At 33.2% G+C, this 26005-nt stretch overlaps 2 protein-coding genes and 2 pseudogenes across 2 annotated transcripts in view; 3 read left to right on the top strand and 1 right to left on the bottom strand.

Moving 5' to 3' along the window:
• Positions 1 to 9459, bottom strand: part of LOC125812112 (protein PELPK1-like) — a 30892-nt pseudogene extending 21433 nt beyond the window's left edge.
• The window catches only part of LOC125812075 (putative clathrin assembly protein At2g01600), a 272019-nt gene that overhangs the window by 26063 nt on the left and 219951 nt on the right, over positions 1 to 26005 (top strand). The window lies entirely within an intron of this gene.
• On the top strand, positions 12625 to 15008 carry LOC125812089 (kirola-like). Its single transcript, XM_049491583.1, has 2 exons — positions 12625 to 12811; positions 14743 to 15008. The coding sequence occupies exons 1-2, from the start codon at positions 12625 to 12627 to the stop codon at positions 15006 to 15008; spliced, it is 453 nt and encodes a 150-aa protein (XP_049347540.1).
• On the top strand, positions 18181 to 18928 carry LOC125812100 (kirola-like; annotated as a pseudogene).

Raw genomic sequence — 26005 nt, 5'->3', positions numbered from 1 at the left:
ACAATTAAGGAAAGTTACCCGTATTAGTGAGGGGTATTTTATTTTTTTCCTTACCCAATCAGATTAAAACGAATTTAGTATTATTTTTGGGGTCAAATATGATTTAGGTCAGTTTGCATAAATCAAAATACACTAGGGTTTTGAGAGGAGTTCAAGAAGAGGAGAAAAGAGGAAAGTCAAGGCGTTATTCAAGATTTCTTGCAAATTCGAAGGTTGTTTCACCAATAGTTTAATCCCTAAGAGGTATGTAAGGCTATCATAGTGTTGGACTAGTTCGTCCTCACACCCTAGATCCACTTTCAAATCTGTAAAAGAGAAATCTAGGATTCTATCCCTAGATTTGAGTATTCTTGAGATAAGTTGCAACACCCCGTATCCGAAAAAAGGGTAAGAAACCAAAATGTGATGTCTTGCAATTTGAAATAACTATGAAGAAGCTTGGAATTGGATTTAGTCATTTTTGGAAAAAATTCAAAATCTGGAAATTTGCTGAGTATGGAAAAAAAATGAGTTTTTGGTCAACTTTGAATGCTAATAACTCCTACATCAGGATGATTTAGGTGTAGTTCCAGTTATTTTTGGAAATCCGTTGGAATGATCTCTCCAACACTGTCGAGTTTGCTCGATTCCGAGTTTGTATGAGTGAGTTATGTCCTTTGGAAGTTGGGCTGTTGGCACAGCCGCACAGGGCAGTTTAGTCCGAATTTGTAAGGGTAAATTGGTCTTTTCCCTAACCATTTATTTTGGTTATATTAAGGTTTTAGACTGATTTTAAATAAGTTTTCTCTTTTTAAAAGTGAGAGTTAGGGTTTTGGAGAGAAGAGAGAAAGAAGAGGAGAAAGAGAAGAAGCAAGGATTTCATCAAGATCGTCATGGATATCGTCGGGGGTGATCCCTACTAGGTATGTGAGATCATAGTGCTGGGCTGGTTCTTTCCCCCACACGCCAAACTCGTTTTTAATTCCTAGAAAGATTTGTTGTGGTTGTTGAATTCTTGTGGTTGTGTTGTTGAAGTTTCTTGTTGGTTTAGTACATGTTTCCGGTTGTGATTTTGAGTTGAATCTATTGTATATTAAGGGTCTTTATGATTCTAAGTGTTTGCTGTTGGAACCTTTGAGGTTGAGAGAGTTTAGAGTTGGAAAGAAACAAGGGGAAAAGTCGGATTTTTGGGGGAAAAAGGTTGGGGTGTCGTGCCAGCCAGCGCACCCCAAAAAGGGACGCTGAACTTTCCCCTTGGGGCAGAGCGCCTGACAGAATGCCCAGCAGGCCCCTCTGAAGTTTGAGGGTGTAACATCCGGTAATTTGAAATATCTTTGAAAAGGCTTAAAAATCGGAAATAGTCATTTTTGGAATAAAATTGAAAATCTGGAAATTTGGCTAAGTGTGGAAATCAGTGAGTTTTTGGCCAACTTTGAGCAGTCATAACTCCTAGCTCAGGATGAGTTAGGAGTAGTTACAGTTATGTTTGGAAAGCCCTTGGGATGATCTTTCAAACTGCTCTGAGTTTGCTCAATTCCGAGTTCGTATGAGCGAGTTATGCTCTCTGAAAGTTGGGTTGTTGGCAGGGAATCTGTCCGAAAATTTTAAGGGCATTTTGGTCTTTTCCCTAGTCATTTCTTTTGGGATTATATTGTTGTGTTAGGCTGATATTTGGATCATTTTGGTCCCATTTTAAAGAGTGAAAGCTAGGGATTGAGAGAAGAAGAAGAGAAGAAGAGGAGGAAGAGAAGATTAAGCAAGGAGTTTCCGTCAAGGATCCTCGTGGATATCGTCGGGGGTGATCCCTATCAAGGTATGTGAGTCTTTAGTGTGGGTTGATCCTTTCTACCACACACCAAACTCATTTTATTGAGAAAGATTGGATATGTTGTTGAAGTTGTTGGGTTGTGTTGTTGATGTTGTTGATTGTGTTGTTGAAGTTATTGTTGGTTGTGGGACATGATTTGGTTGTGTGTTTGAAGTTAAATCTCTTGTATGTTGAGGGATTTTATGATCCTTAGTGGTTGGGATTGGAACCCTTGAAGTTAGGGTGGTTTAGAGTTGAAGAAAAGAGGGTGAAAAGTCGGGTTTTCTGGGGAAGAGGCTGGCGCGTCGCGCCTGCCAGCGCGCCCCAAAGGGGACACTGAGGTCCAGCCCTTGGGGCGGTGCGCCTCTCAGAGCGCCAGCAGGTGCCCTCTGAGCTTCGAGGGCTGGCGCTCCGCGCCTTGCAGAGCGCCAAGGACGCCATGTTCTCCCTTTCTTTCCACACTTTCTCATGCATGTTCCTAAGTATTGTACCTATGTTTCCTAGTTGGTTCCAACACTCCAAAGTATTTCTAAACATCCCGAACTCATTTAAATACGTGTGATCATACACCTTGAATCCAAAGTTCAATCCGAGGCAAGTTAGGATCGAAGTCAAAGTGAAGTTAGAGTCAAGTCAAATAAAGTTAAGTAGTAAGTCCAAGCAAGTCCTCTAAGCTTTTCAAGAGTCGTTATTGAACGTTTTAACTTCGTTTCAAGTTTCAAAGTCAAGCAAGAGTGTAGAGTTCCAAGTTAAGTAAAAAGTCTCGAGTTTCAAGTTAAGTAAAGAACATAAAGTTGAGTCCTTTCCTCAAAAGCTACTAGGGAACTAAGTATTCCCAAAAAGGTTTGTAAATGTTTTTACATTTGAGTGAGAAGGGAACCATGTTTTCCAAAAGAGCCTTCTTGGCTAAGTTTTGAGCAATTATCTCAATTAAGGAAAGATGTGTTCAAAAACATTTTTGGGCCAAAGTATTTTGGGAGTAGTATTGAGCACCGAATTGGGGACACGAGTTCATACTAACTCAACTTTCCATAAGAACCATGCGCCAACATGGGACTTGACGTATCATTCTTTTTAGATGATCACGTAAGATTAAGCTAGTGGATCCACTAAGCAAAAGTAAGGTCCTATATCACGGCAAGGTATAAGATGGTACTTGGGCAACGTGAGGTAAAACGTTGTACCACCACTAGGGCTCATAGTGGTGGTTGTCGGTTAAAGAATCTCCCACTAAAAGTTATACTACTTTTATATAAATAAAGTTGAGTTGTTATTGCTTCAATCATTAACGAACTAAGTTGTTTGTAATGTTTTAAAAGCTTTATATATCGCATGTGTTTTATTGCCTTATATATACATTTTGAGTTCAGTTAAGTTATTCTTGAGTCGTACAGGGCCAAGGTAAGTGTTCTCTTGTATTCCTTTCAAGCTTAAGTTGTGGTTTAGCTTTTCAGCTCGCATACTCGTACATTCCATGTATTGATGCCAGTTGGCCTGAATCTTATCATGATGCAGATACAGGTACCCCGGATCAGCATCCTGCACGTCGTTGATCCAGATGAGCACTCCAGGGTCAATGGTGAGCCTCCTTGCATTCCGGAGGACTCCATTATTTTGTGTACTTAGTTTTGTTCTATTAGGATGTTGCGGGGTTTGTCCCAACATCCATCTCAGTATATTAGAGGCTTCATAGACAGTCAGTCAGTTAATTTTGAGTCTCTCTTCTATGTATATATGTAAATATCTATTTTGAGATTCGAGATGCCCTTGTGGCCAGATTTTTATAAGTTAAGTTGTTGTGTAAACTTGCATTGCATTAAGTTATTCTGTTGAGTTAGGTTTCCGCTGAGTTAAGAAAGTCAGGCCAAGGGTTCGCTTGGGGCCAGCAATGGTCTCCGAGTGCCGGTCCCGCCCAGGGTGTAGGCTCGGGGCGTGACAGAGGGCTGGCGCCCCGTGCCTCTTAGAGCTCCAAGGACGCCAATCCTTCCCTTTACCTTTCATTTCCCATTTTTTCATACATGTTCCTTGGTAAAGTACCTATGTTTTATAGTTGTTTCCAATACTTTAAGGCACATCTTAACATCCCAAACTCATCCATAAACGTGTGATCATACACCTTGAATTCATAATCCAATTCGAGGAAAGTTAGGATCCAAGTCAAGTGAAGTTAGAGTCAAGTTTAAAAGTTAAGAAGCAAGTCTTTAAAGGTTTTTTTTCAGGAGTCTTTATTGAACATTTTACCTTCATTTTAAGGCTCAAGTTTCAAGTTGAGTAAACGGTATAGAGTTTCAAGTTGAGTAAAGAGTATAGAGTTGAGTTCATTTCTCAAAAGTTATTAGGGAACTAAGTATTCCCAAAGAAGTTTATAAATGTTTTTACATTTGAAGTAAGAAAGGAACTATGATTTCCAAAAGAGCCTTTGGGCTAACTTTTGAGCAATTATCTCAAACTAAAAGAAATAAGTTTGTGTTTAAAACACTTATGAGCCAAAGCATTTTTGAGAGTAGTATTGAGCACCGAATTGGGGAAGCGAGTTCATATTAACTCAACTCTCCATAAGAACCATGTAGCCAAACATGGGATTTAACGAGTCATACTTTTTAGATAATCGCGTAAGTTAAGCTAGTGGGTCCACTAAGTAAAGTAAGGTCCTATATCACGGCAAGGTATAAGAAGGTCCTTGGGCAACGTGAGGTAAAACGTTGTATCATCACTAGGGCTCATAGTGGTGGTTGTCGCTTAAAGAATCTTCCACAAAAGTTATATTACTTTTATATATGTAAGAGTTCATTTGTACTCCTTCCAAGCTTAAGTTGTGGTTTAGCTTTCCAGCTCGCATACTCGTACATTCCATGTACTGATGCCAGTTGGCCTGCATCGTCTTATGATGCAGACGCAGGTACCCAGGATCAGCATTCAGCACGTCGTTGATCCAGTTGAGCACTCTAGAGTCAGTGGTGAGCCTCTTTGCATTCCGGAGGACTCGATTATTTTGTTTTCTTCAATTTTGCTTTATTAGGATGTTGCGGGGTTTGTCCCAACATCCATCTCAGTGTTATAGAGGCTTCATAGACAGTCAGTCAGTTATTATTGAATCTCTCATCTATGTATATATGTAAATATTCTATTTTGAGACTCGAGTTGCCTTTTTGGGCCAGATTTTATCAGTTAAGTTGTTTATGTCCTTGCATAGCATGGAGTTATTCTGTTGAGTTAGGTTTCCACGGAGTTAAGAAAGTCAGGCCAAGAGTTCGCTTGGGGACAGCATTGGTCTTCGAGTGTCGGCCACGTCCAGGGTGTAGGCTCGGGGAGTGACACAAAATTCAGAACTTACAGGTGCCATCTACGAGGACTAACGACGGTCCATGGATTGGCCATCCAAAAAGTTGCTAAGGCATGAACCACGACTGGACCTACGGGTTGTAGATGGGTCCATGGTCAGTGGTCCAGGGATTCGTCGATTGGCCAAAAGTCTCTGAACTTACTGACGGTTGTGCAGGATGTACCGTAGGTCTATCCACGGTCCGTTAATGGGTGGGCGTAGGTCGTCACCTCGCAGTTATTTTCAGGGTTAGTTGGGTCTTTTCCTAATTAATTAATTCATATACTATGTTGTTTTGCCTATATTTAAGACCCTATATAAGCCTTTTAACCCCCAAATTAAACTCATTTACTTCATTCTTCCAAATTCCCAAAAGAAATCAAATCTCCTCTCAAATATTCTCTCTTTAGAAATTTGAAGAAGAAGAAGGATCCAACTAGGGTTTCAAGGCAAGGTTTCAATTCCTCCATTGAAGGCTAGCATTTGAACTTGAGGTATCGTAGTTTTCATCCATGAATCTCTTTCATTCATGGAGTCCCCAAATTCCTCTATTTCAAAAGGTAGAATTCCCCAATTGGCTAGGATTTTCTTCAATCTCCAAATTTTGGATGCATTATGTATGACCCAACAATACTTTTATTGACTCAACCCATTTTTAATCCGTTCATAATCAAACCAACTTGATCGATCATTTAAAAATGTAATTAATAGTATGAAATATTTACTATATTTGTCTGACAGATGGGAAAGAAGTGGTGGCAAAGGAGAAAGTCGAAGAAATAGATTAAGAAAAGAAGTTGATTATAAAAAGGATAATTGAAGGTGATCTGTTGGAGGATTACAAATCATTTTACATCATTGCTCATGTTGAGACAAAGGGTGAAAACAATTTAGATACTTGGATTATTGAATATGAAAAGAACAATGCAAATGTGTTTTTGGGGCTTTTTGAGAAAAGCTAATCAAAGGGATTCGAACCTCCAACCTCCCTATTCCTAGTTAAATTAGCCTAAAATAAACCAATTGAACTAGAATATAACTTCTTGCCTATTATAGAAATTTTATTTCTTGTTCAAATCGGAATTGGACATAATAATAAGTTATAAAGTAAAACCTAAGTTGAAAAGAAACCTCTGAGTATGCAAATTGCAAATGTTGTTGTGTTGATGGCTTGATGCTACTACGGCTTTCTCTTAATTGTAAGTTCACTATTCTTTTTATCTCCCATCTTTATAGTTTTAGTTGAAATTTCTTGAATATTCATCAACTTTTTATGGATTAAATTTCTTGAAATTGTTTAAAGTTATCTAATTTATTTGAGTTTGTAATTCAAGTCAATTCAATGGAGAGATATTATTCCAAAGTAGCTTTGAAGCTTTTAAAATCAAGTTCAACATCTCAAAATTATTTTGACTTAGAAGAAGAAAACGCTAATGAGTTGGAACAAGGACAACAAAGTGAAAGAGTTAATTTAATTAACTTACTTAAATTTTGATCCCGGAAAAGGTTTCCAATTCGAAAATATCATCTGAATGACTGTGATGCAATAAGAAGAGTGTATCTTCAAAATGGTCTTTTTCGACCTCAAATTATCAATTTCCTCGGTCATTTTATTTTTATGGTGACTCACGTCATTTTGATTCTGAATGGTTTCGTGAGTATGATTGATTGGGGTATAGTGCAACAAAAGATGCAGCATTTTGTCTCTATTGCTATTTGTTTCAAGATGAAAGCATTAATCAATGAGGAGGCGATGTATTTTCAACTGTCACACCCCGAGCCTACACCTTGGGCGTGACTGACACTCGAGAACTATTGTTGGCCCCAAGCGAACCCTTGCCTGACTTACTTACTCAGCGGAAGACTTAAACATTAATACAATGATCAAATGAACTTACTCAAATAGCTTAATAATATAACTTACAATGTTAAAAGAATTAAACATTTAACTTGGCCAAAAGTGGCAACCCAAGTCTTAACAATAAGAAATGATACTGAAAAGACTCAAAGGACTAACATTTGACTGTCTATGAAGCCTATAATAACAACTGAGATGGATGTTGGGACAGATCCCACAACATCCTAATGAACTAAACTAGAAAGCAATGAAATGGATCCTCTGGAAAGCAAGGAGGCTCACCAACAGACTTTGAACTGCTCACTGGGTCAACGCTACGCCAGAATGCCGATCCTAGTTACATGTGTCTGCATCATAATAGATGCAGGCCAACTGATATCAGTACATTGAATGTACGAGTATGCGAGTTGGAGTGCTAAAACAACATTGGCTTGAAAGAATCTGAGAGAAACTGAAGAACTTACCTGGCTCAACTCAACTCAACATGACTAAACTCATTTCAATATAAAGCAGTTTAAAAGCAAGTGCAATATAAATAAAAGTTGTTTAAAAACATGATATCAACTCTGTGTATGCAAAGACATTATTAACTCTGAGATGTATTTAAAAAAATACAATGAACTGATGTATATAAAAATACAATAACTTTTGTGGGAGTTTCTCTAACCGACAACCATCACGTAAGAGCTATAGTGATGATAAAGTGATCTACCTCACGCTGCCAGCGCATCCTATACCCGGCCAAAGGTATAGGACCTGGACTGCCAAATGGATCCACTAGTCTATTGCGTAAAGGATTCCTCTAAAAAGTATGACCCTTTTCTACCCATGGTGGCTACATGATATATAGTGACGTAAGTTATCTGAACTCATACTCGTCCCCAACTCGGTGCTCAATACTACTCCCAAAATATACTGGCTCTTATGTTTTAAAAACATACTTCTTCTGTGATTTGAGATTAGTGCTCAAAAACTTAGCTCAAAGGCTATCTTGCAAATCTCAGTTTCCCTGCTTGCTTCATTTAGAAAGCTATTATTCTTTTCTGAAATATAGCTCGAAGGCTCTTTGGAAATCTCAGTTTCCGTTTTTATTTAAATGTGAAAACATTTTAAACTCTTTGGGAATACATAGTCCCCATATACTTCTTTGAAGAAAATGCACTTCAAACCTTTACTCTTTGGTCTTTACTCAACTTGAACTTTAAGTCTTAAAACAAAGTTAAAAACATTTGCAAAAGACTTCTTGAAAAGACTCTGAGAACTTCTTAGACTTAGGTCTTGACTTTCCTTGAATTTGAATTTATGAATTCAAGGTCTTGATTTATGTTTCTGGATGATTTCTAGATGTTTAGAAGTCATTTAGAGTAGTTAGAATCAATGGAAAGTGTTAATACACTTTAGAATAACTTAAATAGGTTAATCGATGAAAAACGGATGAAAAACGCCGATCAGGGCGCGTCCCTGGTGCGCCGCGCCAGACTCCATTTATTGGGGCTTGTTTTGGGCGCACTACAGGTGCGCCGCCCCAGCCTCTTGGCGCTATGGGGGTGCAACGCGCCTAACCCTCCCCAGGAGCGTCTGACGAGTTTCTGATCTCGTTTTCTGATCCTAAATCATTTTAACCCGATTCTTTTTCTCTAATTCACTTTAGATTCATGCACCCAAATCATATACACAAGGATCTAACTCGGAGAACTCAAGAAACATCACTTTAACATCAAGAAACTCCTAAATCTCAACTCATGTTCAAGAACAATAATAGTTTCAAGAACAATTAGCAAACATTAAAATTCCTATCTTTTTAGAATGAATTCACGCAGAATCAAACATGCTTGGGACGTGGGTGAACAAACCCAACATTATGAGAGACTCACATACCTGATTGAAGCAAATCCTTAGCGAAAATACCAACGTTCTTGATGAAATTACACCTTTCTTCTTCCTTTTTTCTCTTCTCCTTTCTCCTTAGCCCTAGCGTGGAAATTCTGATTTTTCTAAAACTGACTAAGTTCACTCTTGACCCCTATTAAACTCCTAAAATCGGATTAAAATAATAGGGTAGTGATAATACTAAAATACCCTTTAAAATCCCGGTTTTGGACATTTCCTTAATCCAACAGCCTAACTTCCATAGGGCATAACTTTCTCAAACAATTTACCTCTCTCCCACTCTCTGCCCTCTCTCGCTCGCCTATCTCTTCCCTCTCCCAATCTCGCTCGTCTCTCTCCTCTCTCTCCCAATCTCGATGTCATATATACAAATGTGTATGTATAATATACAATTATTTAACCAATATACATCTACAATTCACCTCTATCCCACTCTCTGCCCTCTCTCGCTCACCTCTCTCCTCCCTCTCCCAATCTTGCTCGCCTCTCAGGGATAGTTACTTCAAGAAGATTGCGTGATTCTGCTTGAATCACATAACTACTTGTTAAAAACAAAGTGACAAATAATAACAAGAAAAAAGATGGGGTATACTTATAAGCCATTGTATAAAGGTGATAAATGCTTCAAGATTAGTAATTTATGTTTTTGTTGATTATGCATTATACTTCACTTCAAACAAGTTTATATAGTGAAAGTGTAAAATATGGAGAATTAGTCTTTGGTTGTGGTTTGGTATGAAAAAACTATGTTAGTTCATCTTCTCAACAATAACCTCCTAATTAATCTAACATGTATAACAAGTATTACCTAATTAATCTAACATTATGTTATTTAGGTGATTGAATGTTTAATAATCATCTTTACATATGTCCCAAATGGCCTTAAGAGTCGCTCAACTTTGTTTTGTCTTTCAAAAGTCACTCAACTTAGCTAAGTTAGCTTCCATAGTCATGATTCCCCAAAATATTATATTTGGTACTTATTTATTGACGTGACAACTGTAAATTTTTACAAAAAAAATATTTTAAAATTTTAAAATGGATAAGCAATGTTGCATATTGAAATGTTCCCTCTGTCCCTAATTACTTGTCCACTTTTGAATTAGCACATCTATTAAGAAAACAATTATTGACATAGTGAGTTTACCATTTTACCCATATTAACTATGAAGTGGACGAATTAAAAATTTAAGATTTTCAAAAAGTTCTACCTTTTTCAAAGTAATTAATTGAGGTTATATAATAGGTAAAAAATATTGTCCTTTCTTGATTTGTCAAAATGGACAAGTAATTAGGGACATCTATAAAAGGAAAAATGGACAAGTAATTAAGGACAGAGGGAGTATCACATTCTAGAGTCAATAAGAGATTTCAATGCAAATGAATACACTACAAAAATCTAGATGATTCATGATCGCTAAATTGCTCGTAATTAACAATAATTTTTTTTTTTTTTGATAATTCGTAGCTAGATAGAATTAGTGTTGAGTTTTACTATTTAACTAAAGAATATATTTGTCCTTCAACAGTTTCCTATTTTTGGTAGTGATAGGGAACTACAAAATTAGCTAAGGTAAAAGTCACCTTATATTAGTAAATTGATGGCATAACAATTACATAAATAATCCTTCCAAAACAGAGAGCTGGAAATGATTTTATCACAACAAAGGGAAACACATATGATCAATGTTACTTCAATAAGGCGAAGAGAAATTTCACATGCCACGCGCTCAGCTCAGGTTTCGAAATTTCAGGCTTTGGGAATTCTGGCAATTTAGGCTTTGGGAATTCTGGCAATTTAAAAGTATTTTCAAATAGAAAGGACAAATGACAGAAATAAAATAAAGAGAAATTCAAAGTTAATGTTTTAGGGAGAACATTTTAGGGGGTACAAAATGATAGCAAAGGTAAAATTGTAAAATGATTTGTTAAATTAAAAGTGCTTATAAACTGTAAAAACATAAATTAGAGATGACCAAGTTATGATTGATTTCGGCTTATAATATAAACACTTTTAGTGTTTGCCCACTATATGATAAAGCTTAAAAAATATGCTTATGAAATAGTTTGAACAATTTATAAACTTAAGGGAAAATGCATAAGTACCCCCAACCTATGCTCGAAATCTCAGAGACACACTTATACTATACTAAGGTCCTATTACCCTTCCGAACTTATTTTATAAATAATTTTCTACCCCTTTTCGTCCTATGTGGCATTATCTTCTGGGCCCAACGCGTGTTGACAATTCTTTCAAGTTATCTGGTTGATAGTGCCACATAGGCCAAAAAGGGGTAGAAAATTATTTATAAAATAAGGACGAGGGTAATATGACCTTAGTATAGTATAAGTGTGTCACTGAGATTTCGGGCATAAGTTGGGGGTACTTATGCATTTTCCCTAAACTTAACCCAATACCTTCTTAATATAAAAGTAGCTTATTGTGTACTAATAAGTACTAGTTATTACTAGATATAAGGAAGAGTCTTTTTTTTCTGTAATAATTGTGTGTAATTACATACAGACACCTAGTTATGGAAGCATTGACCAAAATAAGCTATTTTAAAAACTAATTCACCAAACTAATACACTTTTAAATTTTTTCACAAAAGTAGTATAAACGTACTTCATGGTAACATTTTAGGTTATTTTTATTTTAAAAATTCAACGGACAAAAACTAACGGAGCTGACGACGTTAAATGAATAAATGTTACTGTGAGTAACGTTTATTGAGAATCCAATCACGTCAACCCTGAATCAAATCTTGCAAATTTAAAACGTTACTCACAGTAACGCTTTAGGCGTAAAACGTTACTATTTTACTAAGAATCCAATCACGGGTCTTCGACTCTTGCAAATTTAGAATAAATCCTGCAAATTTAACTATAAAATGTTACTCATATTATGTTAAGTTCTTACTATAGCTTTAAAATTATTTTTCTAATTTATTAATATTATTTTTAAAAAATCTCTTAATAATATGATAAACTTGACTTATTTAATTCATACCTGATGAAGTTTTGTGAATATTATTTTAATAATGGGCAACACAAGTAAAAGTTTTGTTGAATATTGTTGGAATATGCAAAACATTCCTTACAACATTTATTTTATAATCACATGTGGTCATTTTAAAAAATGGAGGAATATTACTTTAACAGAGTGTTGTAACTGACAGTCACGTTTTTTGAGGTAAAACGTTACTATGAATAACGTTTTATAGCTAAATTTGCAGGATTTATTCTAAATTTGCAGGAGTCGAAGACCCGTGATTGGATTCTTAGTAAAATAGTAATGTTTTACTCCTAAAACTTACTCACAACATTACTGTGAGTAACGTTTTAAATTTGCAGGATTTGATTCTGCATTTGCATGGTTGACATGATTGGATTCTCAATAAATGTTATCATGACTAACGTTTTACACCTAAAGCGTTACTCACAGTAACGTTTATTCATTTAACGTCGTCATCTCCGTCAGTTTTTGTCCGTTGAATTTTTAAAATAAAAATAACCTAAAACGTTACCATGAAGTACGTTTATACTACTTTTGTAAAAAAATTAAAAAGCGTATTAGTTTGGTGAATTGGTTTTTAAAATAGCTTATTTTGGTCAAAACTTCCCTAATTATGTATAGGCAAAGAAAAAATACAAAACTTTAGTCTAGAGTCTAGACATATGGGCATTGTCTATCTATAAAAGGACAGAGATACTCATGTAATGATGAACCACACTTGTTATTATAACTTTTTGATATATATAAGAGAGATGAGCCTTAAAGGAAAGTTAGTTTCTGAGATAAACATCAAGTGTGATGGAGATGTTTTTCATGAGATTTTAGGGCATAAACCACATCATATGTCAAGCATATGCCCTGATAAGATACAAAATGTGAATATTCATGAAGGTGAATGGGGCACTGTTGGCTCTGTTAGTTCCTGGAACTTCACCCATGGTAAACATACATTATATTTGATTTTAATATTTATTGTTTTCTGGTAGAATATGGTCCATTAGTTTTAGTCTTTATTAATTTGTTTTAGTTTTATATTTCTTACATGATAGAATAAGAATAACATATATATATATACTAGTTTTCTGACACGTGCGTTGCACGTGATGATCAATTTAAAAAATATATGTTATTAGTAAATAGTATTGCTTATTTAAGTGAAGATTTGAATAATATGCTTAGCAAAAAATAATATTGCAGATTCTTTTGTGAATGTTCTATGTGGATCGTCAGATATATCTCTTATTCATGCAAACCTATGAAGATGGTCAATGAAAAAATTTATTAGTTAAATGCAATTATGTATATATTTAATTCAATTTGGTGAGGCTCAATCATGTAATTAGTCTTATTTCACTAATATTACCTGATAGACAATATTTGTTTTGTATTTTTGTTGTCATCTAAGCAGATGTGCTTTGCATGTGTATTCTACGTTAAATTGTTTAGATGTCATTTAAACATTTGAAGAGAACAACTACATTTTATATATTCAAATACTTTCACTATTGTTGTGACTTTTTTTTTTTATTTAAAAAAAGAACTTGGAACATTTTAAAATAATATATTTTGAAGTTAGAAGATCTCGTTAACTTGATAATACATTTGTGACATATATAATACTTTAATTTAAATACAAATACCTACCCAAATATAAATAAATATTTGCATTAATGAAAATATTTATTTCATAAAATTAGCTATTAAATAAATAATAAAAATTAAACTAATATAAACTTCAACCGGCGTTATTACAAGTCATATGAACTTTTATTCGTCTAAAATAATGAAATATTAAGAAATAGTAAATAAATAAAACAAAAGGGCAATGTTTATATAGTAATAACTATTTTGAAGCAAACTTCCTGAGAGTCTAAATTACATAAGTAGCATTAATAAATAAAGTTATTCTTTTGTCTTGAGCATCAAAAACAAATCGTGACCATTCTCTAAATTTTGGAAAAAAATATCCAGAAGCATATATCTACATCAAAAGAGAAATTGTTAAAAAAACAAATAAATTTAGACTACATCATGTTAACTTCATATATTGGAACATTACAAACTAATGTATATATTAAGCAAAAAATAATTAATATATCATCAAAATTATATTATTTTCCTCAAGTACTCGAGGTTATGGAATGTACCCTCTTAGGATAGAATGACTTACTTCATCAGAATAGTGGTACCTCATATTCCGCTAAACTTCGAACTCACTCAACGAAAATAAATTATACAAAAAAAATTAAAATGCAAGAAGAAGAAGAGTAGAAGATTAGAAAAAATTATTGTTGAAAAATGAGAGGAACCCTCAATTTATAGTCAACAAAGGCTAATATGAACAAACATCTTTTGTGTCTTATCTTAAAAATCATGACCTTTTCGAGAAGTCACAACACTTTGGAAAAGTCACAACTTATTGAAAAAGTCACAACTCTTTGGAAAAGTCACAACTTATTGAAAAAGTCACAACTCTTTGGAAAAGTCACAACTTATTGAAAAAGTCACAACTCTTTGGAAAAGTCACAACTTATTGAAAAAGTTACAACTATTTTGAAAAGTCACAACTCATCGAAAATCACAACACTTTGAAAAAAGTCACAACTTATCGAAAAAGTCACAACTTAAGTTAGGGATATTATAGTAATTTAACATTCAATTTAGGAGTTCATGCTTTAAGGTAATATAGATATATATATATATATATATATATATATATATATATATAAGGGTCATTAATTTGATCCAACACTTATATTGATTCAAATCATTTTTAACCTGTTCAGATTCAATCCAAATCATCGATCATTCAAAAATGAAATTAGTAGTATGGAATCTTTACTATTTTTTAATTTTATTTTTTTTTGCAGATGGGAAAGAGAAGGTGGTAAAGGAAATAGTTGAAGAAATAGATGAAGAAAAGAAGTTGATTAAAAAAAAGATAATTGAAGGAGATATATTGGAGGATTACAAATCATTTTACATCACTACTCATGTTGAGACAAAAGGTGAAAACAATTTAGTTACTTGGATTATTGAATATGAAAAGAAGAATGCAAATGTGCCAGATCCACACACATATATGGAATTTGCTCTCAACATGACTAAAGATATTGAGACTCACCACATTAAGTGATACATATGTATATGTACTTGGAATAATGTGTGGTGTTATTAATGAATATGCTTCGAAATATCTACTATATATATGTAACAAAAATAAATGGAGTGGATATGTAATTTCTATTTTGTAAAATTCTGCTTATATAATATAAATAAAAGCTACTATTTGGGTTGCATAAGAGTTTCCCTTTTCTTATTCTTTTCTTTTTCTCTATGCTGGAAATTAGCCAATGTATGTATTTTCCTTTCAACTGTACCATTTTTTTTTATAAAGGGGATTGAAGAAGAAAAATAGTATAAAAATAAAAAATAAAAAAAATATATCCTATCGTACTTTCTTCTATAAAAAAGAAGGAAAAACTAACTATAGCTATAGAAATTAAACAACTATCATCTCTACTAAATATAATTATATTTTAAAATAATTACATAATTAAAATATCTTTAAGAGATATAGATTTAGGTATCTTAGGGTTTTATAGTTCAAGGAGTGGGGACATCGACGATGCTATCACACATTGTATTGGTGTGGTGTGGATGAAGTGGAGACTTGCCTCTGAAGTCTTGTGTGATAAGAAGGTACCGCTGAAACTCAAATGTAAGTTCTATAAAGTCTCTTTTTAATCCGGTCAAATAAGGATATTTTTTTTGGTGATTCGAACGACATTGCTTTATGGGACTGAAGGTTGGCTACTCAAGAATTCCCATGTCCATAAGATGCCTTATGCCTATAGCAGAGATGAGGATGTTGAGGTGGATGTGTGGTCTTACTAGGATCAATTTGTGGTGGACAAGATGAGGAAAGCGAGATTGAGATGGTATGGAGATGTAAAGATGAGATGATTAGACGCAGATGGAGCTAGAATTTCGCCTGGAGGTGTCAAAATATAAAGAAATAAAATCGTATAGAAGTCAAGGAGTGTCAATATGTAATATATATACATATAAAAAAAATATTCTAGCTACACAATGTAATTTTCCGACGAAGGGGTGTCGAACAACACCCCTTAACTACATATGGCTCCGCCACTGATTAGACGCACCCGTGAGGAGGTGCGAGAGGTTGGTTATTGAGGGTACAAGGAGAGGTAGAGGTTGACTGAAGTAGTACTGGGGAGAGGTAGAGGTTGACTGAAGTGATAGGACAAAGAATTGACGCAACTTCAGGTTACCGATGATATGACCCTAGACAAGAGGGTGCGGAGGACACACATTAGTATCGAACTTTAATAGTTATAGGGAACTACAAAATTTTGTTAAATAGGATCAACGATAAATTTTATTATTTAGCTGCAGAATTTGTCCATAGCCAATTTTAGTTTTTTTTAGTAGTGATAGGGACCTACAAAATTAGCTAATGTAAGAACCACCTCAAAGATTTGAAGTTTTCAAATAACATAAACGATGTGTGTATTGTACCACTAGAAACACAAGAACATTATATTAGTGAACTGCTGACAGGACAACTACATAATCAATCACATAAATAATCCTTCCAAAACACAAGAACATTATATTAGGCAAACATACATGATCACACTACATAATGAAATGTTACATTTTAACTATGTTACTTCAATAAGGGAAAGATAAATTTCATATGCCACGCGCTCAAGGCTTTTTAGGCACTTGTGGGATTTATGGTTTTGGCAAAGTTGGCAATTCAGGCTTATAATTAGGAATGGAAGGAATCTCGAGTTTTGGCAACGCCGGAAGTTCAGGCTTTGTGATTTCTGGAAATTCGGGCATTGGCAGAGTTGGCAGGTCGGGTTTTTGAATTTCAGGGAATTCAGGCTTAGGCAAAGTTGGGATTTCATGAAGGCATAATACATAAATGTGTCCTTTAACTTGGCTTCATTTCACATTTATGCCCTTCAACTTTGGGTATGCATAAGTAGACACTTATTAAACTTGTATAAACTTGAACAAGTAGACACATAAGTCCTACGTGGAACAACACACGTAGGACACCACATAGGACAAAAAATGACATGTAGGATGCCATGTAGGATATGTGTGTCTATTTGTTCAACTTTATACAAGTTTAAGTGTCTACTTGTGCACACCCAAAGTTGAAGGACATAAATGTGATTTGAGGCCAAGTTAAAGGGCATATACATATTTATGTATTATGCCTTTCAGGAAGATGTTGCAATTCAGGCTTAGGAAGCTCAGGCAGAGTTATAATAACAAGAAAAAAGATGGATTGTGGTGAAAAGTCATTGCTGAAGGTAAAAAATACTTTAATTCATATGACTTATACTTCAGTTTGAACACGTTATTATATAGATGTAATTAGTTGTGCAAAAATGAAAAGAGGAATAAAACTAATTTGGTTGGTGGTTGGTTAAGAAAAATGTCAGTTAGTTCATCTTCTCAATAATAATAGTCCTAATTTAATCTGCCAAATTTTTTTGGCATGCACAAGGTCCCCTCTCCAATTCTAAAACAACATGTCTATAATTAATCTCGACATAAAATTTGCAAACGAGATATAGAGTTTGGTTGGGGTGGGGGGTGGGGGTAGGCATCATTTCTTTTATAAACAAGTGGTTACGCGTAGGGTGCTCAAATTGATAATAAACAAATAATGTGTTTGGTTAAATAATGTTGATAAGCTTTTTTTTCTAAAATAATGACTGAATTAATGTCGTTAAATCTATTTAAAAAAATAATTTAAAAGTATTTACACATAAAAAGAACAAATGAAGGAAATAAAATAAAGGGATAATTCAAAGTTATATTCTAGGAAGAACATTTTAGGGAGTACAAAAAAATAGAAAAGGTTAAATTGTAAAGTGATTGGTCAAATTAAAAGTGCTTATAAGCTCTAAAACCATAAATTTAAAATGACCAACTTATGGTTGATTTCGGATTATAAGCACTTGAGAATTATAAGTGTTTGCCAACTATATGACAAGCTTTAAAAATATGCTTATGAACTAGTCTGAACCACTTAGAAATTTAACCTAATGCCTTCTTAATATAAAAGTAGATTATTGGGTACTACCTATAACCAATAATCTTTTTCTGTAATAATTGTGTGTAGTTAGTTACATGCACAAACCTAAATATGTATAGCGAAAAAAAATAATACCAAATTGACACTGTGTAACTATATAAAGGCAGAACTACTCATCATGTAATGATGAACCACACAATTGTTATTATAAACTTAAAGAAAAATGAGTCTTGAAGGTAAATTGGTTTCTGAGATAAACATCAAGTGTGATGGAGATGTGTTCCATGAAATAATTATGTACAAACCACATCATATGTGCAACATATGCCCTGATAAGATACAAAAAGTGGATATTCATGAAGGTGAATTGGGCACTATTGACTCTGTTAGGTTATGGAAATTCACCCATGGTAAATCCGTATTATATTTGGTTTCAATATTTATTGTTGGATCCACTTATATAGATTTTCGTCGCATTATATAGCTCTTAAATTTTTTTTATATCTAACTCAAACTAATAAATAACACATTATATTGCTCAAACTAATCAATTCATGAATTGGATCCAACACTTCTATTGATTCAGACCGTTTTTAATTGGTCCAAATTCAATCCAACTCGCTCAATCATTTATAAACGAAATTAGTTGTATGAATTTTTTACTATATATATTTGTTTGCAGATGGGAAAGAGATGGTGGCAAAGGAAGTTATTGAAGAAATAGATGAAGAAAAGAAGTTGGTTAAAAAATAGATGATTGAAGGAGATATGTTAGAGTATTACAAATCATTTTACCTCACTATTCATGTTGAGACAAAGGGTGAAAACAACTTAGTTACTTGGATCATCGAATATGAAAAGACGAATGCAAATGTGCCAGATCCACACACTTTCATGGAATTGTGTCTCAATATCACTAAAGATATTGAGAGTTACCACATCAAGTGATACATAAATATATGTACTTGAAATAATATTATGTGGTGTGGTTAATGAGTGTGCTTTGAAATGTCTACTATATATATGTAGTGAAAATAAAAAGAGTGGATGTGTAATTTCTAATTTCGTTCAGAACTGTTGTTTGGGTGAAAGCCTGAGTAGATGGATATTGATAAATAAAAATAAAAGCTCCTTCTATTTTTTGGACCAGCGCGAGCCAAACATGGTTGATTTCGGATTATAAGCACTTTTAGTATTTGTCAACTATATGATAAGCTTAAAAAAAATATATGCTTATGAACTAGTTTGAACCACTTAGAAACTTAACCTAATACCTTCTTCTTAATATAAAAGTAGCTTATTGGGTACTAGATATAACCAAGAGTCTCTTTCTGTAATAATTGTGTGTAATTACATGCACACACCTAATTATGTATAGGCAAAGAAAATATGAAATTTATAGTCTAGAGTCTAGACATATTGACATTGCTTAACTATAAGAGGGTAGAGATACCCACTTATAATTAATTAACGAATGAGTTTATATAGTCAAAGCATTAGATGATAGCTCACACAATAGGCAATCCATCTTCTATGGCTATTGCTTCAGCACAAAAAATAGTATTGATAGGGATATATAGTATTAGCACTGGCATGGACAAGGTCCCCTCTCCTATTCTAATACAAAACATGTCTATAATTAATCTCAACATAAAATTTGTCAAAGAGATATAGTGTTTGGTTGGCCATACGAGAAAAAATAATTCATGCATTAGTAATACAAGAGTTCTTGGTGTCATATTAAGTTAAAACGTAGTGCAGAATGTACTCGTATACCAATTTGATTATTAAACACCGGCATAACAATTCTTATATTAGTTATTCTGTAATATTTTTAAATATTATTAACAACATATATAAGCTAATATAATCACTGCATAATTATTTTTATGAGATCCACTACAAGAAAAGACATCTATTGCTACAAAATACATTATAGCTAAATATAAAATTTTTCGTGGCTAAACACTTTAGCTACATTATTTTCTTTCGTAGCAAGATGTAGCGTGGCTAATAATTAGCTACAGACTTTACATGTTGCGTGGCTGAGGATTTATATCTATTGCCATAAATAAATGTGTTGTAGCTGCATTGGAAAAAAAAGTTTTCACGAAAAATATGCTTATGACAAGTAATTTTATTGTTGTGCCATGATAAACAAAATTTGTAGCTATCTTCATATTGTAGCCACACAATGTTGTATTGTAGCAAAAAAAATTAATTTATTTGCCACACAAACTTACATTTTATGGCTAGTGCTGTAGCTTAGTCTCGTGGCAACAATGCTTGTATTTAGCTACGAAATAAATATTTATAGCTATAAATTTAAGTACTTGTCACAAACATTTCATATTATAACTGAGAATTGATACAATTAGCCATGAAATATATAGCATTGAAGCAAAATGAATATTCATTTACTATGAAAAGTAATTTTTTTTAGCTATGCTCATGGACGTGACAATTATAGTAATATATGTAGAGCTACAAATTCAAAATCACATAGCTAAAATTCACACTTTTTAGTTACAGAATATAAATTGTAGCAAAAAAAAATTCTTCATTTGCCACGAAAATAAAAAATGTGAAAACATGTTATCACTTGCGTGGCAGTTTTGTATGTTTAGCTACAACTTTAAATTTTTTATAGCAACTAATTGAAAAATTTGACACACTAGTAATTCATTATTTATGTATGTGCGAATTTATTTTTAACATGAAAATTATAAATAATGATACCATAATATCTTAAATGGGGTAATGAATATAATATATTAGAGAAAAGTAATAAAAGATCAACAATGTCATTCAAAATAGTGAAACATTATTCTACGCAAACATAAGAAATGTACTTTTACAAGAGAAAAAATAATTGTTCATATTTCCATCACTTAGGTGCTTTCATCACTTCTCCAAAAGCTGCAATAACAATGACAAATTGAATTAAAAAAAAGTACAATAAAGTATTTATTTAAAAAATAAAATTTAATTGTCAATATATATATGTTTTCTTAAAAGAGATTACATAGTATCAAAACACTAATATAAAAAGATAATATAAAGTACTTATGGTTAGATTTGGATCATTCGATTGTTGACTTTGAGCTGCCATCATCATTAGAAATTTTTATTCCCATCTTTTACTCAACTCTTCTAATTTATTGTTTGTTTCTTTCTTCATTTCTTCAATTTGCGTCACGACCCAAAACAAGTCGTGAGTGGCACCCACGCTTAACCTCCTAAGTGGGCGACCAAGGAATCTAAACCCCAACATATACCAATAATTCAACTACGAATAACAACAATAACGCGGAAGCTCCAAAACTTATTAAAGTAACCAATCAAATAAACCTATAAAGTCTATTACATATTATCCCCAAAATCTGAAAGTCATCACATCAAGGACATCTAATCTCTAAATACTAAGTCTAAGAGTATTAAAGACACCGAAATAAATGAAATAAAGTAATTTGTGTCCGAAAACTATGGACAACAAGTCATGACCGAGAGAATCTAGCACAAGCCAAATAAATAGCTCACCCTTAAACCTGATATGCTGAGACTGGCTAGAGCTGAGGGCGAGTAAAATTCGCTGGTACACTCACTGCACTCCATAAAAGGAAAACAAAGAAAAATACAAGTAGGGCTCAATAGGGGCAACATGTACTGAGTAGGTATCATCGGCCAACCCAAAATAGAAACTAATATACAATGAATATAGTATAAAGTCAACTATAGCACTTAGTAGGTGATAAGAAACAACAACATTAACAAGTGACAGTTGAAGTAAGTACGTAATCAATCACAATATCAAGCACACACACGAGGACTCATGCCTCCACATCACACTCATTTGGGAAATGTGTTCATTGAGATTGAGTACATTAAGCTAATTCAATATCTTTTTCCTTTAATGTTACCGTGTCGGAACGTGACACTCCGATCCAATAATATCGTGTCGGAACGTGACACTCCAATCCAAAATACCGTGTCGAAACGTGACACTCCGATCCAAAAATACCGTGTCGGAACGTGACACTTCGATCCAAAAATACCGTGTCGGAATGTGACACTCCGATCTAATAATATTATTAATTTATCATTTATTATCACCACTTTTCAATTCATTAATAATATTACATCAAGCCTTCTTTATTCAAGGTATCACTTCGATAGAGAGGTTTTCAGATTATAAATCTCACGGTCTCAAGAGTTTAGACCAATCACAAATCACACAACCAAGCCACACAATCACACAATCAAATACATAGAGAACTTCACAGTATCATTCAATGCATATCAATCGCTATTAAGAGTTTATCTATCAAATAGAATAAACCATAACCTACCTCCACCGAAGAATCGAAGTCGAGCAAACTACTTCTCCAACGATTTTCCTTTCCTCAATGCCTCGAAACATTTCCAATCTATCAAGTATACAATATTCGTAAACAAACAAGTTCATGGACATCCATCATGCTATACTTCTAGCCTAGATCCGCAAAAATCTATATTCAAGTTTCTAATCTTGAGGTCAATTGGTATATCAAGTCTTCTATTTCTTATATTCAAGCTTAAGGTTAAGTCTTGGTTCCTACAAATAAATTAATATAATGACATTCATATAATATAGTACACGTAATATTTAATTATCTATACCAACATATGAATACTTGAGTCATAATGTGATAACCATAAGAAAACTCCATACCTAAAACCAAAGGCATAACCCGTAACTTCAACACTGAAATAACGCCTAAAGCCTTGACCGAAATTCCAAATTCATTTTACAATTCTAATTAACTCTTAATTGATCACCAGAAAATCATTAATTAGTCATTAACTTCTTTAATTTCTTATTGGTCATAATGTTTCAATTTTCAAATTGGCAATCACGGGTACATAGAGGAATTTTCAGTTCGCCTCTTTCCAATTAACATTAAAATAATCTAATTCTAACCATAACATTAAAATAATATAAATTCCCTACCCCAACCATTAACTATCCACCATTGTCCTAAATTTGGCCCTTAATGTCACTCACCATGTAAGTAATAATCCTAACAATAACGGCGTTACAGTGCAGCAACCAACCTTGGCAATTAAGTTTACAATTTCATCTCTTCTACCACAATTTAATATCAATAATATTATCACTATATCTATGTAATTCATCAACATTAGCAAGGAATAAAGTTCAATTGAAAATTTGCTTACCTGATGCCGCATAAAGAAATTTTCCACGTTGTTCGTCCACAGGTGATTTTCTCTCGTCTCAACCCTTTTTTTTTTCTACAGAATATTTACTCCCTAATTATTATATAAGTTCAACCATAAAAGTGTTAAAAGTGACCCACTATTTATTTTACTGTTTTTTTCTTTAACCACCAACTAATAAATTATTAAAACTATCCCACTAATTTCATAATTATAATTACGAATAGTCCAAAATACCCATTTAACCAGAAAGTATTTTATGAAATCAAAAGCTCTAGTACTCAAAACGACCAAACGGGTCGTTACAATTTGTTCCTTCGCTTCCCTTTTAACTTCTTTCACACGCTGTTTTATGAGTTGTACCTTTGTTGGTCTACAACCAAAGTATTCGCTAATACTTTTTTCCGGACCATATGCACGAAGATATCCATTTTTTTCTATCCCAAGTACTTTTTCGAAGATATCATCATCATTTAAAGAAATTTCTCCTTTTTCTTGCTGCTTTTTAAATTGATCCTACAATTATAAAAAAATTAATAAAGATATATATATATTTTAAAGAAATAAAGAAGGCTAACACAATATTGAACTTACAATGACATCTTGTTGAAAAACATCAACTTGTTTTCCCTTTTTTCTCTTGTGAGATTCCATAAAAACGTCAACACGAGAAGGTGTTTTTCCATCTTTCTCCTATAAAAATAATAATTATTATCATTCGAAGAATTTAGATAATCTAATATAATTCTTCAAAGTTTAATCTAAATATTATAATATTTAGCATTTCATGTCTAAGTCTTGCATAACTTTTGGTTCCAATATATGGAGGTAAGGAACGCTTCGATCTATTTGTCTTGTTTTGCAAACTTCTCTTATGAGAAAAATATAAAAAAAATAAAATAATTAACATTAGTTTCTATAATAGATTAAAAAACTACTATAACAAATAATAATTTTAAAATCACTAATTAATTTTAATTTAATTACTTGAAAGTCAGCATCACTCCAAAGGTTGACCAAATATTTCCATTCATCCACACCAAAATGTTTGGGCTTATTCCGCAAGCAAAGTTGATAAGTTGATTTTGAATCGAAATACTTTCTTTTCAGTTTTTGTCTATAGTCTCTGTAGAGATCACTCATATGACCAAAAATTGGGTCTCTTTTTCCCTCAGACACATCAAAATTGAATTCTTCCTAACAAATATACATTCATAGATTTATGATCATATGTTTCAATAACTGTTAATTCATACAAAGTTAAAATAAATGCTTTTCTTAGCAAAATAATATTCCACATATGATCGATTTTGCCTTGCTCAATCTTTTTCCAACCATTTACTTTTAAAGGACAATAACTTCGACTTCTAACTGTTTGACCCAAAAATCAAGTAAATTGGGTTGCATTCATACCAATAGCTTGAAAATCCTTATCAAATTCTACATTTAGTTTTTCTCCTTCTTGGAAGTTGATTATTTTTGTGCACCGTGTGGGTTCTCTGACTTTTCTTTTCACAATATTAGAACCTAAAATTGAGGATTAAATAGATAATGTCAAGTTAAAATGTTTATAAAAATAAAAAAATTAATAAAAATAAAAATTACCTGCTGAATTCGCCAATTCATGTTCTTCCATAATTACTTGGTCGACTTCTTCACATACATTATCTCTAGGATCATGTTCTCCAAGAGAGGTACTCATGACAATATTATAATTTTTTGATAGCGTATAAATTTCGATGAGCTTCTTTTTATGCATTTTTATAACTAACCATCATGTTTCCAACGTCTGAATCATCACCACATTCAACTAATCCATCATAATCATTAATAACCCTATCACCTCTCAAATAAAAAAAATTATCTCCCTCAAAAATATCAAATTTACGATACTTTTTTAAATCGTCTAACAAATCAAAGTAACTAACAAAATCAATGTCCATATTTGTTTTCTTCAAATGTCTATTCACATATTTTCTAGAAGGTGAAAATATAAAACAACCACCATTAATTTCAACCTCACTTAACGTGTCCACATTTCCTACGAAATTATTGAACTTGCGTTAGTTATATATGATTAAATAAATAGGTAAATTTATCTAATTGAAAAAAAAATCATAATAAATTCAATACTGAACAAAGTTATATTACCTCGATAAATAAGTTCTTCCACTTGTTGTGTGGGGAGATTTTCTTTCATTGGCGAGATTTTAGAATTCTCAAGAGCCACCATATCATCATTATCTATCAAGCAATTAACTTTTTTTCGAAGAGCTTTCCTACCCATATCTGATTTTTAAAAAATGTATTTATAAAATACAAAAATATGATATTTCTTAATAAATATAAATGATTTTGGTTATAAAACTAAGAACCCAACTTTTAAATTGACTAGAACCTCAAGATGTAAATTTTATGTCATGCCCCGAGCCTACACCCTGGGCGGGACCGGCACTCGGAGACCATTGCTGGCCCCAAGCGAACCCTTGGCCTGACTTTCTTAACTCAGCGAAAACCTAACTCAACAGAATAACTCAATACAATGAAAGGTCATAAGTATGGCTGGCAACGGGACCGGAACCGGGACTACCGGACCAGGACGGACCGGAACTAGAACGGAACCGGGCACCACGGGCCAGAACCGAACCGGAACCGGTAATCTCGGAAAAAAATCAGCGTACCCGTCCCGGACCGGACCGGACCGGAAATCGGGTCCCAACTGTTATAATTTAAAAAAAAATTATTAAGATTAAAAAATTAGGAACATTACACAAAAAATTTATACTTTTAAAGTTTTAAATACAAACTTTCAAACTTTAAAAGTATAAAAG

This window comes from Solanum verrucosum, unplaced genomic scaffold, assembly GCF_900185275.1.
Source record: "Solanum verrucosum unplaced genomic scaffold, falcon-dt-bn FXZP01000603.1, whole genome shotgun sequence".
Lineage (NCBI taxonomy): Eukaryota > Viridiplantae > Streptophyta > Magnoliopsida > Solanales > Solanaceae > Solanum > Solanum verrucosum.
The sequence above is the reverse complement of the archived record's forward strand: the minus strand, read 5'-3'. Positions and strand labels throughout refer to the sequence as shown.